This window comes from Dendropsophus ebraccatus, chromosome 6, assembly GCF_027789765.1.
Source record: "Dendropsophus ebraccatus isolate aDenEbr1 chromosome 6, aDenEbr1.pat, whole genome shotgun sequence".
Lineage (NCBI taxonomy): Eukaryota > Metazoa > Chordata > Amphibia > Anura > Hylidae > Dendropsophus > Dendropsophus ebraccatus.
In genome coordinates, this window is record NC_091459.1 from 119,696,700 (window position 1) to 119,711,498 (window position 14,799).

The 14,799-nt window shown below is 42.4% G+C and overlaps 1 protein-coding gene across 1 annotated transcript; it reads right to left on the bottom strand.

Annotated features, from left to right (window-relative positions):
• Positions 1-746: 746 nt before the first annotated feature.
• On the bottom strand, positions 747-10,527 carry LOC138795269 (angiopoietin-related protein 7-like). The gene is made up of 6 exons (XM_069974262.1): positions 10,216-10,527; positions 9,654-9,873; positions 8,374-8,508; positions 6,801-7,017; positions 4,916-5,111; positions 747-890 (listed from the first exon to the last, which is right to left on the bottom strand). Exons 1-6 carry the CDS (start codon positions 10,525-10,527, stop codon positions 747-749), a joined length of 1,224 nt encoding a protein of 407 aa, XP_069830363.1.
• Positions 10,528-14,799: the final 4,272 nt, after the last annotated feature.

The window sequence follows — 14,799 nt, forward strand, 5'->3', positions numbered from 1 at the left end:
CCCCTATATACAAGAATATAACTACTATAATACTGCTCCTATTTACAAGAATATAACTACTATAATACTGCTCCTATATACAAGAATATAACTACTACAATACTGCTCCTATATACAAGAATATAACTACTATAATACTGACCCCTATATACAAGAATATAACTACTATAATACTGCTCCTATATACAAGAATATAACTACTATAATACTGCTCCTATATACAAGAATATAACTACTATAATACTGCTCCTATATACAAGTATATAACTACTATAATACTGCTCCTATATACAAGAATATAACTACTATATTACTGCTACTATATACAAGAATATAACTACTGTAATACTGCTCCTATATACAAGAATATAACTACTATATTACTGCTCCTATATGTGCAAGTAAGCACTATTTGAAGGTAACAACACCTTTTGGAGCCTTTTTTCTCATTTATTGTGCACAAATTTGGGTTTAAAAACACTCAATGCAACAAGAGACATTGTGGACACCACTGCCTGTTACATCTTTTAATACTAATGTGTATTTTCCAAAAGGCAGAGCTATTACTATTGCTATTGTGCCCAAACTTTTCAGTAGGAATAAGATCTAGAAAAGCTTAAGCTAGGAACCAGTATATACAATGTCTTAGTTCAGCCCATCGCTGAAATTTACATCAATATTAAAATTTTGCAAACAAAAACTCTGTACAACTTCCAACATACAAACGAAAATGGAAATGCAGAACATTATGGGGTGGTATGGGGCTGGAATGTTCTAGGCCGGATCATCATGGAGACTTTCTTCAGTGAATAATAGTCTGTGTTCTTCCAGCTGTACCACACAACACCATCTGGTCCCATTGCCTCATGACCTTTGACATACTTTCCTCCCTATTAAAAAAATAGATATTTTCAGACATTTAGTGTAGTATTTGACAGTAACGTGGGGACATAGAGGGAGACGTAAATGCTTACATGAGGAACCTAAACTACTAGATAGTGGCACGATAGGGGACGTAACTACTGTATTGTGACACCTAACTTCTACAAGAGGGACCTAACATGAGGGCACAAAGAAGGGCCTAACTACTGCAAGAGGGTCCTAACTACTACAAGGAGGACCTAACTACTTCATGAGGGCACAAAGCAGGATATAACTACTGAAAAATGGTCCTTACTACCCCAAAGAGGACCTAAGTACTGCAAGGTTGACCTTACTACTGCAAGAAAGGCCCATGGTCTGCAAAAAGGACCTAACTACTTGTAGTATAGGAACACAGACCAGACTTTAAGGCTGCTTATTTTATTCCATGCAGTCTAGACCCAGACTGCCCAGCCCCCCCCCCCCCCCCAGCAGACAGATGTACATAGTACTGTTACATTTTGCAGCTAACAGGTTAACAACACATTACTTTCCAACATACTACAATCCCTCCTTTCCTTGAAGAACAGCATATCCCCATGAACAAAAGATCAAACAATTAATTTTCAAGGGGAAACCTTTAACACTTTAAACTATAAACTCCTGTCCGCAAACATGGTCTTCAAGGTAGACCGGTGACTTTGTTGCTTGCTTTGCTATTGGAAATTGTGAAGTGGATAGTTGTGGATTGATGTCTAAATTACTGGAAGTACCACTGCTACTTTTTGCTGGTTCACAGTCCTCCAGCCCTTGACTTTCTGGATCAACAAATTTCTTCACGAAGGATGAATTATGCACTATTGTGTTTCCACCTAAATCTTCTAGAACCACCTGAGTGCCTTTCTTTTGCTCCAACACATAAGGCTCAGGTTCAAAGGATGGAGACAATTTGTTAAACCGTTCATTTTGTAGCAAAACCTTATCTCCTTGTCTAAGGCCAACAATGGCGCTGGTGGTTTGCATACCATTTGGCTTGGATCTGCCTTTCCTCATCAATTTCCATTCCCTTCTCTCTAAATGAGCAATTTGTAGCACTTTCAACAGTGCTCCACCTCCCCATTAGCTTGTGTCCAATACAGAGTTGTACGACGATGTTCAATGGTATCTGATTTGAGATAATCTTGACATTCCTGAGAAGTGAACTGGCCATCAATATCACTGGCGACCAGTTTGGGCAAACCATGAGAAGCAAAAATGCACTCCAGACCCTCAATAATTGTCTATAAAGTTATTTTAGTAAGAACCACCACCTCTTTTCACCTTGAATAATAGTCCACAACAACTAAGAGATGGTATCCAGATGGAATGTCACACAGATTAATAGCCATCTTGTCCCTTGGTCCCTCAGGCAGAACAATGTCTGTTACTGGTTCTGGTTTAGGTTTGATGCCCACCAGGCTCAACGTGAGGAAACGATGTGTTCCTTGTCAATTCCTGGCCACCAAACTTTCTTGCGTAATCGTTGTTTGGTGCACACAATACCTTGATGGCCCTCACGGGCTAAGTGCAAAGTTTGTTTCCATAGTTCTTTAGGCATCAAGATACGATTCCCACATAAGGGCTCGTTCCCACTGAGGAAAGGTAGCGGAATTCCGCGACGGAATTGTCCGCCGCGGAATGCCGTTAATGCCGCTAACACTAGTAACACCGATATCCTAGGTCACAATCCTCTCAAGTTCCTTGTCTTACACAATTTCTCACCTGTGCGATTTCTGGGTCCACTGATGATAACTCTTCAACTCACGTGGTGTCAATGCTTGGGGAATGGCTTTAGCAGCAACAAAGCGAATGTACTCTGCTACATTAGGAAATGGTGCTGAAGACTGGGACAATCTGGAAAGTTCATCTGCTGCATTAGTAGGTCCAGTCGAAGAATTAATCTTTCAATTCAAATTTTGTTCCAGAGAACCCCATTTCCAAGACAAAGTTTTGCGAGTCAACCGTCTCTGGTGTTCACTAATAGTCGCCATATCTTGAATACACTCAGCACAGTAATTCACTAACCCAAGAAAGCTTTACACTTCTGCAGGGTTTTCAAGGTTCCTGGCATCAGACCTTAGTCAGTCAGCACGTGGCCCATAAAAGTCATCTTATTCTATTAAAATTTGCACTTCTTCTCATTTATAGTCAGTCCTTTCTCCTGTATTCGTTTCAGCACCACACAGAGACATTCATAGAAACATTGAAGATTGTTGGCAGAAAAAGACTACTTGGTCCATCTAGTCTTCCCTTTTATTAAAGGGGTTATCCAGCGCTACAAAAACATGGCCACTTTCTTCCAGAGACAGCCCCACTCTTGTCTCCAGCTTGGGCGGGGTTTTGCTGCTCAGTTCCATTAAAGTGAAAGGAGCTTAATTGCAAACCGCACCTGAACTGGAGAGAAGAGACGTGATGTCTCTGTAAGAAAGTGGCCATGTTTTTGTAGCCCTGGATTACCCCTTTAATTCCTCTCTTACTATCTTAGGATAGATATACACTCACCGGCCACTTTATTAGGTACACCATGCTAGTAACGGGTGGTCTTCTGCTGCTGTAGCCCATTTGCCTCAAAGTTCGACGTACTGTGCGTTCAGAGATGCTCTTCTGCCTACCTTGGTTGTAACGGTTGGCTATTTGAGTCACTGTTGCCTTTCTATCAGCTCGAACCAGTCTGCCCATTCTCCTCTGATCTCTGGCATCAACAAGGCATTTCCGCCCACAGAACTGCCGCTCGGACCATTCTCGGACCATTCTCTGTAAACCCTAGAGATGGTTGTGCGTGAAAATCCCAGTAGATCAGCAGTTTCTGAAATACTCAGACCAGCCCTTCTGGCACCAACAACCATGCCACCTTCAAAGGCACTCAAATCACCTTTCTTCCCCATACTGATGCTCGGTTTAAACTGCAGGGGATTGTCTTGACCATGTCTACATGCCTAAATGAGTTGTCGCCATGTGATTGGCTGTTTAGAAATTAAGTGGTAACGTGCAGTTGGACAGGTGTATCTAATAAAGTGGCCGGTGAGTGTATGTTTATCTCAGGCAAGGTTATTTTATACCACACAGGTTAGGACCAGACCGCCCAGCCATGTCCAGCAACCAGACAGATGTAAATATTATTGTAACATTTTACAGCTAACAATTTAGCACATTACTTTCCAACCTACTACACTACTACATAGGGGCACAAAGGGGGACCCAAGTACCACAAGGGAGACCAAAGTACTACATGGGGGAGCAAAGGGAGGCCTAACTACTTTAAGAGGGACCTAACTACATACAAAGGGGCTTAACTTCTAAAAATAGGGCCTACCTACTACAAGGACCTAACTACTACATATGACACAAAGGAGGGGCTAACTACTACATAGAGCCACAAAGGCAGATGTAACTATTGAACGGAGAACAAAGAAGGACCCAGAAGAGACCTAACTGCTACATGAGGCACAAAAAGAGACCTATCTACTGCAAAGGTATGCAAAGGGGGTCCTAATCACCGCAAAAGGGGAAGGGGGGGGGGGGCTAAATACTAAATAGGGCATTCAGGGGGAACTAACTACTGCAAGGGCAATCTGATTACTGGATAGGGCAGAAAACACTGGAAAAGTTAATGTAAGTGCACAGTGGTCGATCTATGTATAAAGCCACTGATCGCAGTGCATATAGCCGGATTTTATCAACATTAATAGCGGTACTCAGTTGGGACTTCCTATTACTAGAAGGTACTTGGCTCAAAAAGGTTAAGAAACACTGGCCAAAAGACCACTCCAGAATTCCCCCCAGCACTGACTTTGTGTGAATTAGCAGCTAAAAGTTTGTGGTGCCAAAGACAAGAAGGGGCACTGGGTGCACAGATGCCCTACTGGGACCCCTAGGTGTAACGCAAACAGTCTCTGAGACTGGTACACCACTGAGCTGATCGAGGGCCTTTAGAATTGAAGGTCATACACTGACTTCTGTAAATCTAAGTGGTCACAAGCTCAGTGACCCCTTTATACTCATGTTGGTCACTCACCACATAGTAAACCCCATTGAGGTTGGAGTAGAAGCACTGATAGTACCACCAACCCCCATGAGAGATGTCCGCACAGAGATTCCTGGACCCCGGGGTGCTGAAACTTCTTTTATCATGGTACCAAGCGAATGAGTCCTCAGCTGTCCCACTGGGCCCGGACACGTGGAGCCTATAGTAGTTGGTTTCATTCTCTATGCTGCAAGAAGAGTACAAGAAGATAAAATATCAATCCAAAGTGACTATCCTGGGCCCCAGGGCAAAATCTGTAAAGGGGGACGTTCTCCCATTACTGTGATCAAGCTCAGCGATCTGCCCAACATTAACCCCTTAGTGGGATGCTTGCAAAAAGTGTTTTACTACCCTAGACCACCAGGAATCAGGCCCTGATCACCAGAGATGGTAACCATAAACCTTTCCTTCCTTAGTCAACCAGGGATGATAACATTAATTCTATAATGTTACATCTATAAACCAGGTATCCTTACATTTAACCCCACTAGACCACCAGGAATGCTGAAATTATCTTCTCATGCCTGGGCACACTGAATGGCAATGTGGGCGGCCCACCAGGCATTATCCTGTTTTGCGAGGTTGTCAGTCCAGGCCTGGTTAAGACCATCAAGTAGCTCACATTAAAGGAGAAGTCTGGTGAAGATTTTTATTTAAGTATTGTATTGCCCCTCAAAAGTTATACAAATAACTAATATACACTTATTACGGGAAATGCTTATAAAGTGCTTTTTTCCCTGCAATTACTACTGCATCAAGACTTCACTTCCTGCATGACATGGTGATGTCACTTCCTGGATAAAATGGTGATGTCACTTCCTGAATAAAATGGTGATGTCATGACCCGACTCCCAGAGCTGTGTGGGCTGTGGCTGCTGGAGAGGATGATGGCAGGGGGATGCTCAGTGTCCCTCCAGTGCCCTGTGTCCCTCAGTGTCCCCCTGCCATCATCCTCTCCAGCAGCCACAGCCCGCACAGCTCTGGGAGTGAGGTCGTGACATCACCATTTTATCCAGGAAGTGACATCACCATGTTATCCAGGAAGTGAAGCCTTGATGCAGTAGGAATTGCAGGGAAAAAAGCACTTTATAAGCATTTCCTGTAATAACTGTATATTGGTGATTTGTATAACTTTTGGGGGGGCAATACAATACTTTAATAAAAATTTTCGCAGGACTTTTCCTTTAACCCCTTACTGCACCACAGAGCCAGAGATGCTAACACTTCTCAGCGCAAATCACCAAGTAAGTCAACATTAACCCTTTCGCAGCCCACTACACAACCAGGAATGATGACATTAACTCATTCTCTATCCTGGACCACCCTAGTCCACCAAGACTGCAGATATTAGTTCCTGCATTACACTAGACCACCAGAAATTCTGATATTAGCTCTTTATCCTAGAGATCACCAGAGATACACAGACATTAACCCCTTAACTACCCTAGGCCACAAAGCATTTAGACATTGACTTCTTAGTACACTAGACCACCAGTGATATTGTTCGTTATAGATCCTAGAACACCAGGAATATTGATATTGATCGCTGTAGATCCTAGACCATCAGGGACAATGGAATTAACCCCATAACTGCCCTAGACCACCAGGGATGTTTATATTAACCATTCAGTGTTCTAGACCCCAGGGATATCTTCTTATAACAGGTCTCCGAGTGACATCCCTGATATCCCAACCTTTATTATCTATTACTTGTTTGATAGTTAAGGTTTTAAGTGTGACCCTCTTATCTTGATCTCAGTTACTTCTACTTATGATCTATGGATTGTGTTATCAAAAAACTTCAGTAAAAGGAACAATAGTGCCCCCTACTGTACAATTATATTTCACCCATTTCTATCCCATTATCGTACCTCACCTGAATTCCCTGTAGTGGGCATACTTGTGTCCTCCTTCCCAGTCCTCCATGTCGATCCTCAGTGAGTATCCACCCCTGCTGGTGATTTTGTGGATATTCTCATTCCCCAGCCAGAATTCACCGTTTAGGTCACCAAAGCCTTCCTTGTATTCTTTCCAGGTGCGATTGAAAGTGATCAACCCATCTCGACGTCTCTGGATCAGTGTCCACCCCCCTCCTTACCAATAAAGGGAAAAAAGTAAAGGCAATGCATGTTTAGCATGAAGCCAATGTATGTTTATGGGGTGGGGGGTTGGCTGAGTACAATGGAGCTGCTTGTATTAGACAGATAGACCCCAGGAGTCACTGACCAATCAGGTTATCTATAACCAGTCGCCGGGAGTCCATAAAGCCTCGGTTGCGAGTCTCAAATCACGGGAATAGCCAGATATCTCCAGCCTGTTGCCACGGGGCGCCTCCATGATGGTGAGAGCACCACACCACCCTGATAGAATAGATAGAATTTTTTTAACTGATCTCCTTGAGTTCGGTGATTACCGTGTTTTGTTGGTTGATTTGCCATTGCCCCAACTAACAAAACACAGTAATCACTAAACTCAAGGAGATCAGCGAAAAAATTCCAATGAAGTACTTAGTCAAGAGTCTCCAGTGATGCCCCCAAGAATTTTAATATGCAAAACAAGAGTCCGTGGAGCCTCGGTTGCGAGTATCAAAACACAGGAATAGCCAGATATCTCTAGCCTGTTGCCACGGGGGTGGCTCTAGTTGGGGAGAGCACCACACCACCCTGATAGATAGCCCCTTAAGTCCCACTCGGTTGCGAGTATTGAAACATAAATAGGGAAACAACAGGGTTGCCCCTTTTTGTCAAAGTCTAACTCAAGGTGCGAGTACTGTGACATGACAAGGGCTTACCAAGGCAGGCATCCATCCCTAGACAGCTGTTTCGGGGTATTTGCCCCTCATCAGTGTGGAGCAGGATTCTGGCTAGTTGGGGCAATGACAAATCAACAAAACACAGTAATCACTGAACTCAAGGAGATCAGTGAAAAAATTCCAATGAAGTACTCAAGAGTCTCTACTGATGCCCCCAAAAATTTAAATATGCAAAACAAAAGTCGGTTGCGAGTCTCAAAACACAGGAATAACCAGATATCTCTAGCCTGTTGCCATGGTATCTGGCTATCCCGTGTTTTGAGATTCGCACCAGTATTGTTCCTCTAGTCCCCCAGGGACTCCTCTCCCTGCTCTGCATGAGTGACATCACTTCCTGGGACATACCCGAGACATGGTTTTGCCGGGGCTGTCTCCTCAGAATCGGAACAGTCTCGTCAAACCCGGGACTGTTGGCAACTATGTTTATTGAGTACATCATTGGAATTTTTTTTACTGATCTCCTTAAGTTCAGTGATTACTGTGTTTTGTTGGTAGACTACAGGAGTCACTGATTAATCAAGTTACCTATGTCTGGACCTCAGGAATCACTGACCAATCAGAATATATCAGAAAAATAAAAGTGACTCTTCTTCTATTCCTACTTCTCAGATACATGTAAGAGGCTTCATCTCATTACCTTGTGTCTCCATATCACAGAACACCTGTACCGGCTTTCCGCCACTAGATGGCAGTATGGTATAGATGGCGGAGCTGCGGATCCCGTTGTACAGCTGGGAGCAGTCGGAGTGACACAGCTTTGTCTGCTTCATGGCTGATAACAGAGAACAATGCTGAGAATCAACAAACCCAGTTTCAGGCTTCTTATTATTTTTGTCGGAAACATAAAAATACAAGGAAACAAATTGTTAAACAACAGCGGAGGGACGGAAAGATTTACATTGTGTGCATGTCACCTAAATGATTATAATGTATAATCAAGTGTAATGAACTAGATAGATAGATAGATAGATAGATAGATAGATAGATAGATAGGATAGATAGATAGGAGATAGATAGATAGGAGATAGATAGATAGATAGATAGATAGATAGATAGATAGATAGATAGGAGATAGATAGAAGATAGGAGATAGATAGATAGATAGATAGATAGATAGATAGATAGATAGATAGATAGGAGATAGGTAGATAGATAGATAGATAGATAGGAGATAGATGATAGATAGATAGATAGATAGATAGATAGATAGATAGATAGATAGAAGATAGGAGATAGATAGATAGATAGATAGATAGATAGATAGATAGATAGATAGGAGATAGATAGATAGATAGATAGATAGGAGATAGATAGATAGGAGATAGATAGATAGATAGATAGATAGATAGATAGATAGATAGATAGGAGATAGATAGAAGATAGGAGATAGATAGATAGATAGATAGATAGATAGATAGATAGATAGATAGATAGATAGGAGATAGATAGATAGATAGATAGATAGATAGATAGATAGATAGATAGATAGATGATAGATAGATAGATAGATAGATAGATAGATAGATAGATAGATAGGAGATAGATAGATAGATAGATAGATAGATAGATAGAAGATAAGAGATAGATATGAGATAGATAGATAGGAGATAGATAGATAGATAGATAGATAGATAGATAGGAGATAGATAGATAGATAGATAGATAGATAGATAGATAGATAGAAGATAGATAGATAGATAGATAGATAGATAGGAGATAGATAGATAGATAGATAGATAGGAGATAGATAGATAGGAGATAGATAGATAGATAGATAGATAGATAGGAGATAGATAGATAGATAGATAGATAGGAGATAGATAGATCGGAGATAGATAGATAGATAGATAGATAGATAGATAGATAGATAGATAGGAGATAGATAGATAGACACCATGCCCCATGTCCTCCCTTTACCTGCGGCCTGTGGTGGTCTCTGATCCCCCGATGCTGCAGGACTGGTACAGGATGAGTTCCCGTTGGCCCCATCCAGCATCAGGGACAGGTTACGGACTTGGGCTTGGATGTCATAGATGAAGGTGGCTTGCAGGCGCTGCAGGGTGCTGCTCTCACTGGCCCAGACCTCCAGGCTCTGCACCCGGTGCCCCAGGGAGGTGTTGTAGCTGCCAACCTCAGGCTGTGGAGACAATGATGGGTGCAGTGTCATGTCATGTGGTGTACGTCTCCTAACCATGCAGTGTCTGTCCCTCCATCTCATCCTTATATCCACCTCTTATTCTGATACAGAGCTCCAAACCTCCTGCATGGACATAAATATAAATTATATCATGACCCCAGGTTATGTTATAAGTTAGATTTCCTGCAGTATGGAGTTATTTTTTGGATTTATTTATTTTTCGCTTTAATTAGGAATAATCACTAATCATTTTCTCTGTATTCATGCAGTACTACACAATGTCCAGCAGGTGTCACTGTTTCCACCCAAATTAAGGAGTAAGCCAGGAATACTAATGGTTACCTGATGTTCTAGAATCCGCAGGCGATGTCTATGGTTCCTGAGTTCTTCCTGCAGTTCGGCTATGAGCTCCCTCATCTCCAGAATGTCCTGCTTCCTCTCCTCGTTCTCATGGAGCCAGTAGGATACCTCGTCGGTACAGCGGAAGATATCCGGGCAGCGGTGTCCATCTTGTTGCGGTAGAGTAGCGGTAATCTTACACTTTCCATTCGCCAGGATCTGATTGCTGTATTCCCCACATCCTCTCACTGTAGAGTCGCCATGAGCTGTATACTGGGGTGCCTGATAGGGGTGATGGTCATTCAGGGCTACCATGCTTTGTATTAGTGGCCATATGAAGCCACACAAAAGCAGATGGGCAGCCATTTAGATCTCGCCTCTAGTCATCAAGGCCATGGAGGGGGTGCGGACAGCAGAACGGGGCAATATCCCACAGTACGGGGTCAATGACGAATCCCAATAAGTCACATTATGTTTACTCTGTCCTGAAAGGATAAGAATCATTCAGACATGTCTAGTACTCTAGAGACTCCACAAGATACAAGGTAACTATATTACAACCCCTTAAGGCCTATTACCCCTGTTCATATCCCCCATTACACATAGTAGACCGATCTGAAGGACATAACACAGCTTTGCAACAATGTGGCCAGTATAATGTCACTGTGTGGTTACAAAGGTTTTTGTGCTATGTGACAGAAGAGCTGACCATACAATGCGAGCACCCCCAGGATTCTCTGCTCCTGACAGGAAGGGAGACGTCTAGTGGCCACATGTATAATGTTGATTTAAACATAAAAAACTTAAATAAGGTATAGTCTAGCTTAGTCTTAGTCTTGCTCCACGCTGCACACTGACCTTTCCTGCCCCCCCCCCCCCTTCATTATTCACTCTTCCCCTGGCAGACTCCTTCCATTCATTTTCCCACCTAAGACTGGTATTTCTTTAACCCCTTATTCCCTCCTGCATCCTCCCCTTGTCATATGCTCCCTTCACTATCCTGCCATTTGCTACAGGGTCGGTTCTTGGATTGTACGGTCAGCTCTCCTGTCACATAGCACCAAAACCTGTGTAACCACTCAGTGGCATTATACTGACTGAATTGTTGCATAACAAAGAGCATTGTCTCCTAGTGATCATGCAGAATTGATAACATGGTTAACAAAAGTACAGAGAAAAGACCAAAAGATCAGCGCAGGGGGAGCATGGACCAGAGTTTGGCCGTATGTATAAAGTTCATTTAAACATAGAAAAAAAATAAAGCAAGTATATTGCAAAGCTGCTTGCAATCACAACCCCTGTCGATTTCTTTAAAAAGTTTTTGAAAACTGAGACAGATTGCAGAAATCTACAAATGTATGTGAAATCTTAGGTTTTAGGACATTATGGACTCATTACAGACAGATACACAAAATATAACCATATAACCTTATAATATATACAGTGGTACCTCGGTTCTGGAACTTAATTGGTTCCGGAAGGCAGTTTGAGAACCAAGCAGTTTGAAAACCGAGCAGTGTCTTCCCATAGGAAATAATGTAAATGTGATTAATTGGTTCCAGCAGCCACCAATAATTCCCTACAATCCTCATTTATTACACTGATAAGTGCTCAGTATAATCACTACAGTACAGTATAGAAAAGCACTATATACTGTACAGGACATTAAACATAAGAAATGTTCATCAGAACCAGCAATTATAGTACAGTAGTCACCAACTCCTCACCCATCCTTTACTGTATAGCGTCCCCCCCATCCAAGCACTGTAATGTATGGGAGATTGTGGTGCACTGCCTGTACTACTACTGCACTGTATATGCACTCCAGCAGTCTTATACAGCACTGTACTGTATGTGAAGCCTCACCACTGCTTAACTCGCCAGGAACAACCCACCATTCACGCTCGCAAAAACGTTCGAAAAACCGAGCAAAGTTCGAATTCCAAACACTACTTCTGGGTAAATTTTCGTTCGAATACCAAGCAGTTCGAGTTCCAAAGCGTTCGAAAACCGAGGTATTACTGTATTAATATCCATATAACCCTCATAGACATCACTGGTGGTAGCAGTGGTCATAATGAAGAGCTCAGTGACTATAAATGTGGCACTGCCAGTTTGTGAAACTTCTTATCTGCTATATTTGTTCATCAGTAAGATCAGCATGCTCAATGCCAGGCAGCAGCTGGAGCCATGTAAAGCATCATGTCACTGGAGCACTGGAAAGAGATACACGACAAGAAGAAGGTAAGATCGGCAAATAGAGGCGCCTCGTGTACTGATGTTATGCCGAGACAGAGTAATAGCCCAGAGACCCATTCATCCGCCTAGACCATAAAGCTAATAAAATGTATTTAAATATTCATAGGTATCACTTTTCAGGACATAAAAATACATGTGTCCCTTCCTCAGACCTCAAGAAGATAATGTCAGACTAATCTCTGATTTCTTTGATTATGTCACAAAAGTGCTGGATGAAGGTGGTGCTGTGGATATCGCCTATCTCTGACTTATGCAAAGCTTTTGATACAGTTCCCCTTAAAGAGCTGATGATCCAAGATCTGTCCTGGGGTCCGTTCGGCAGGCGATGCAGTTATTGTCCTAAAAAACATCTTTTAAACTGGCAGCCCCGTGCCCAACGGGCGTGGCCTAGATTGTGTATGCATTAGGCTGGCACACCTTCTCTGTCCCTCCTCCCCACCCTCCTCATCATTATGAATGCTCCAGGCAGATTGCCTCCTATTTATCAGCTGTGTGAGCCCGGCACATGGGCTTGATCGTTAAGCAGCTGTGAAAAAGTTTCAGTGGCAAAGTTAGGGCACAGATACTCCCATTTGGCACGGACATCTTGTGCCAGTCCTATATATCCTGTAATATCTGTAGACGCCATTGCTTATTTATTTGAGGACTCTGAAAACGCAGAACTCAGCCTGCTAGAAGAGAATGACAGACAATGATATTGCTTCCAGATAAGTTTAATTCTCTTGGGTCTTTAACTCTACAAATAGGAGGTGATTGTTGCAGAAAAGGCCATGATCTCTGATGTGCTGTAATCCTGGATATGAACATATTAAGAGATCTCAATGGACTCATTTCTAGCAAAGTATTGTTCCAAGCAAATGACCATGACACTTGACTGCACCAAGGATGCTTACACAGCGATGTTAGCAGTCTCTTGAATTTTCTTGGACAAATGGTCTGCGTTAAAGAAGAAGTGCGGCGAAAATTTTTATTGAAGTATTGTATTGCCCCCAAAAAGCTATACAAATCAGCAATATACACTTATTACAGGAAATGCACATAAAGTGTTTATTTCCCTGCACTTACTACTGCATCAAGGCTTCACTTCCTGGATAACATGGTGATGTCACTTCCTGGATAACATGGTGATGTCACTTCCTGGATAACATGGTGATGTCACTTCCTGGATAACATAGGGATGTCACTTCCTGGGTAACATGGTGATGTCACTTCCTGGATAACATAGGGATGTCACTTCCTGGATTCCTGGATGCCTTCTCCTGGTGCCTCAAATCAATGGTTTTTTATATTAGCAGGATCAGTGTGGTTGCTGTGGCCCAGGCCTTGTGTACTGTACAAGCAGGACAGATTCTAGTCAACATCACAAAACAGGACCATGTGCTACAAGATAGAGTGGCAAATGGATCCAACAGATTCATACATTCACAATTACAGTTTGCTTAGTTGGCTTTGGGTTGCCAGACACTACTGGGGAACAGATATTAGCTGAAAGGGACTATGTTATGAAGGGAGCTGAGCAAGGTAGCTGAGATGTTGGCGACCGATGATGCCAGACCCATCGATATCATGATATCATCCCAGCACTCCACCAAGAGACCACAATGCCACAGTAATAACATCAGGCACAATAAATTACATCCCATCATGGATAACACAGACTTTGCCATGCTATTAATACTTTATACTGAAGAAAGCTTGAAGGGATTGGCTTCATTTTAATATTGGAAGTGGTGTTATTGCTTATGTAAATGAGTGGGATATTCCTGCAAGCTTCAGGTGGTTCATACTAGGGCTACTAAGAAGTTTACAGAGTTTCTTATGGGAATAGAGTTGGATTATAGACTGGTAACAACCTCCTGGCACATCTGGGCACTGCTTGGCGGGCAATCTGAGACAAGACACCTGGCCAGGTTGGTTAAATTCAAGTACTGTACAAGATTCGATACTGATTAGAAATAATGTAAATGCTGAAGCTGAGGCCACATTGATAAAGTTCTAGAAGAAACAAGATGTCAAGCCACATGGCAGATGCAGGTTGTGATTCTGTGAATCCATTTTTACATGGTGAATAAAATTAATCCAGTGGAAGTATAGGCTGAGATGGTGATAAAGACGCAGAGAAAGCAACAGCAGAATGGTGGTTAGTGGCTCGAAAGCACATGCTGTACCACTGGCCAAAGTTATTGACCGAGATAAGGCTTATGTGGTGTCCCACCACTGGTGTTTTTCTCTTCTGTTATGCACCTGTCAAAAAGTTCTCAGGTTAAGTGGTGGATGAGGTACTTTACAGTTTCCCCACTAGCTGTCAGTGTTTCTTATGTATCTGTA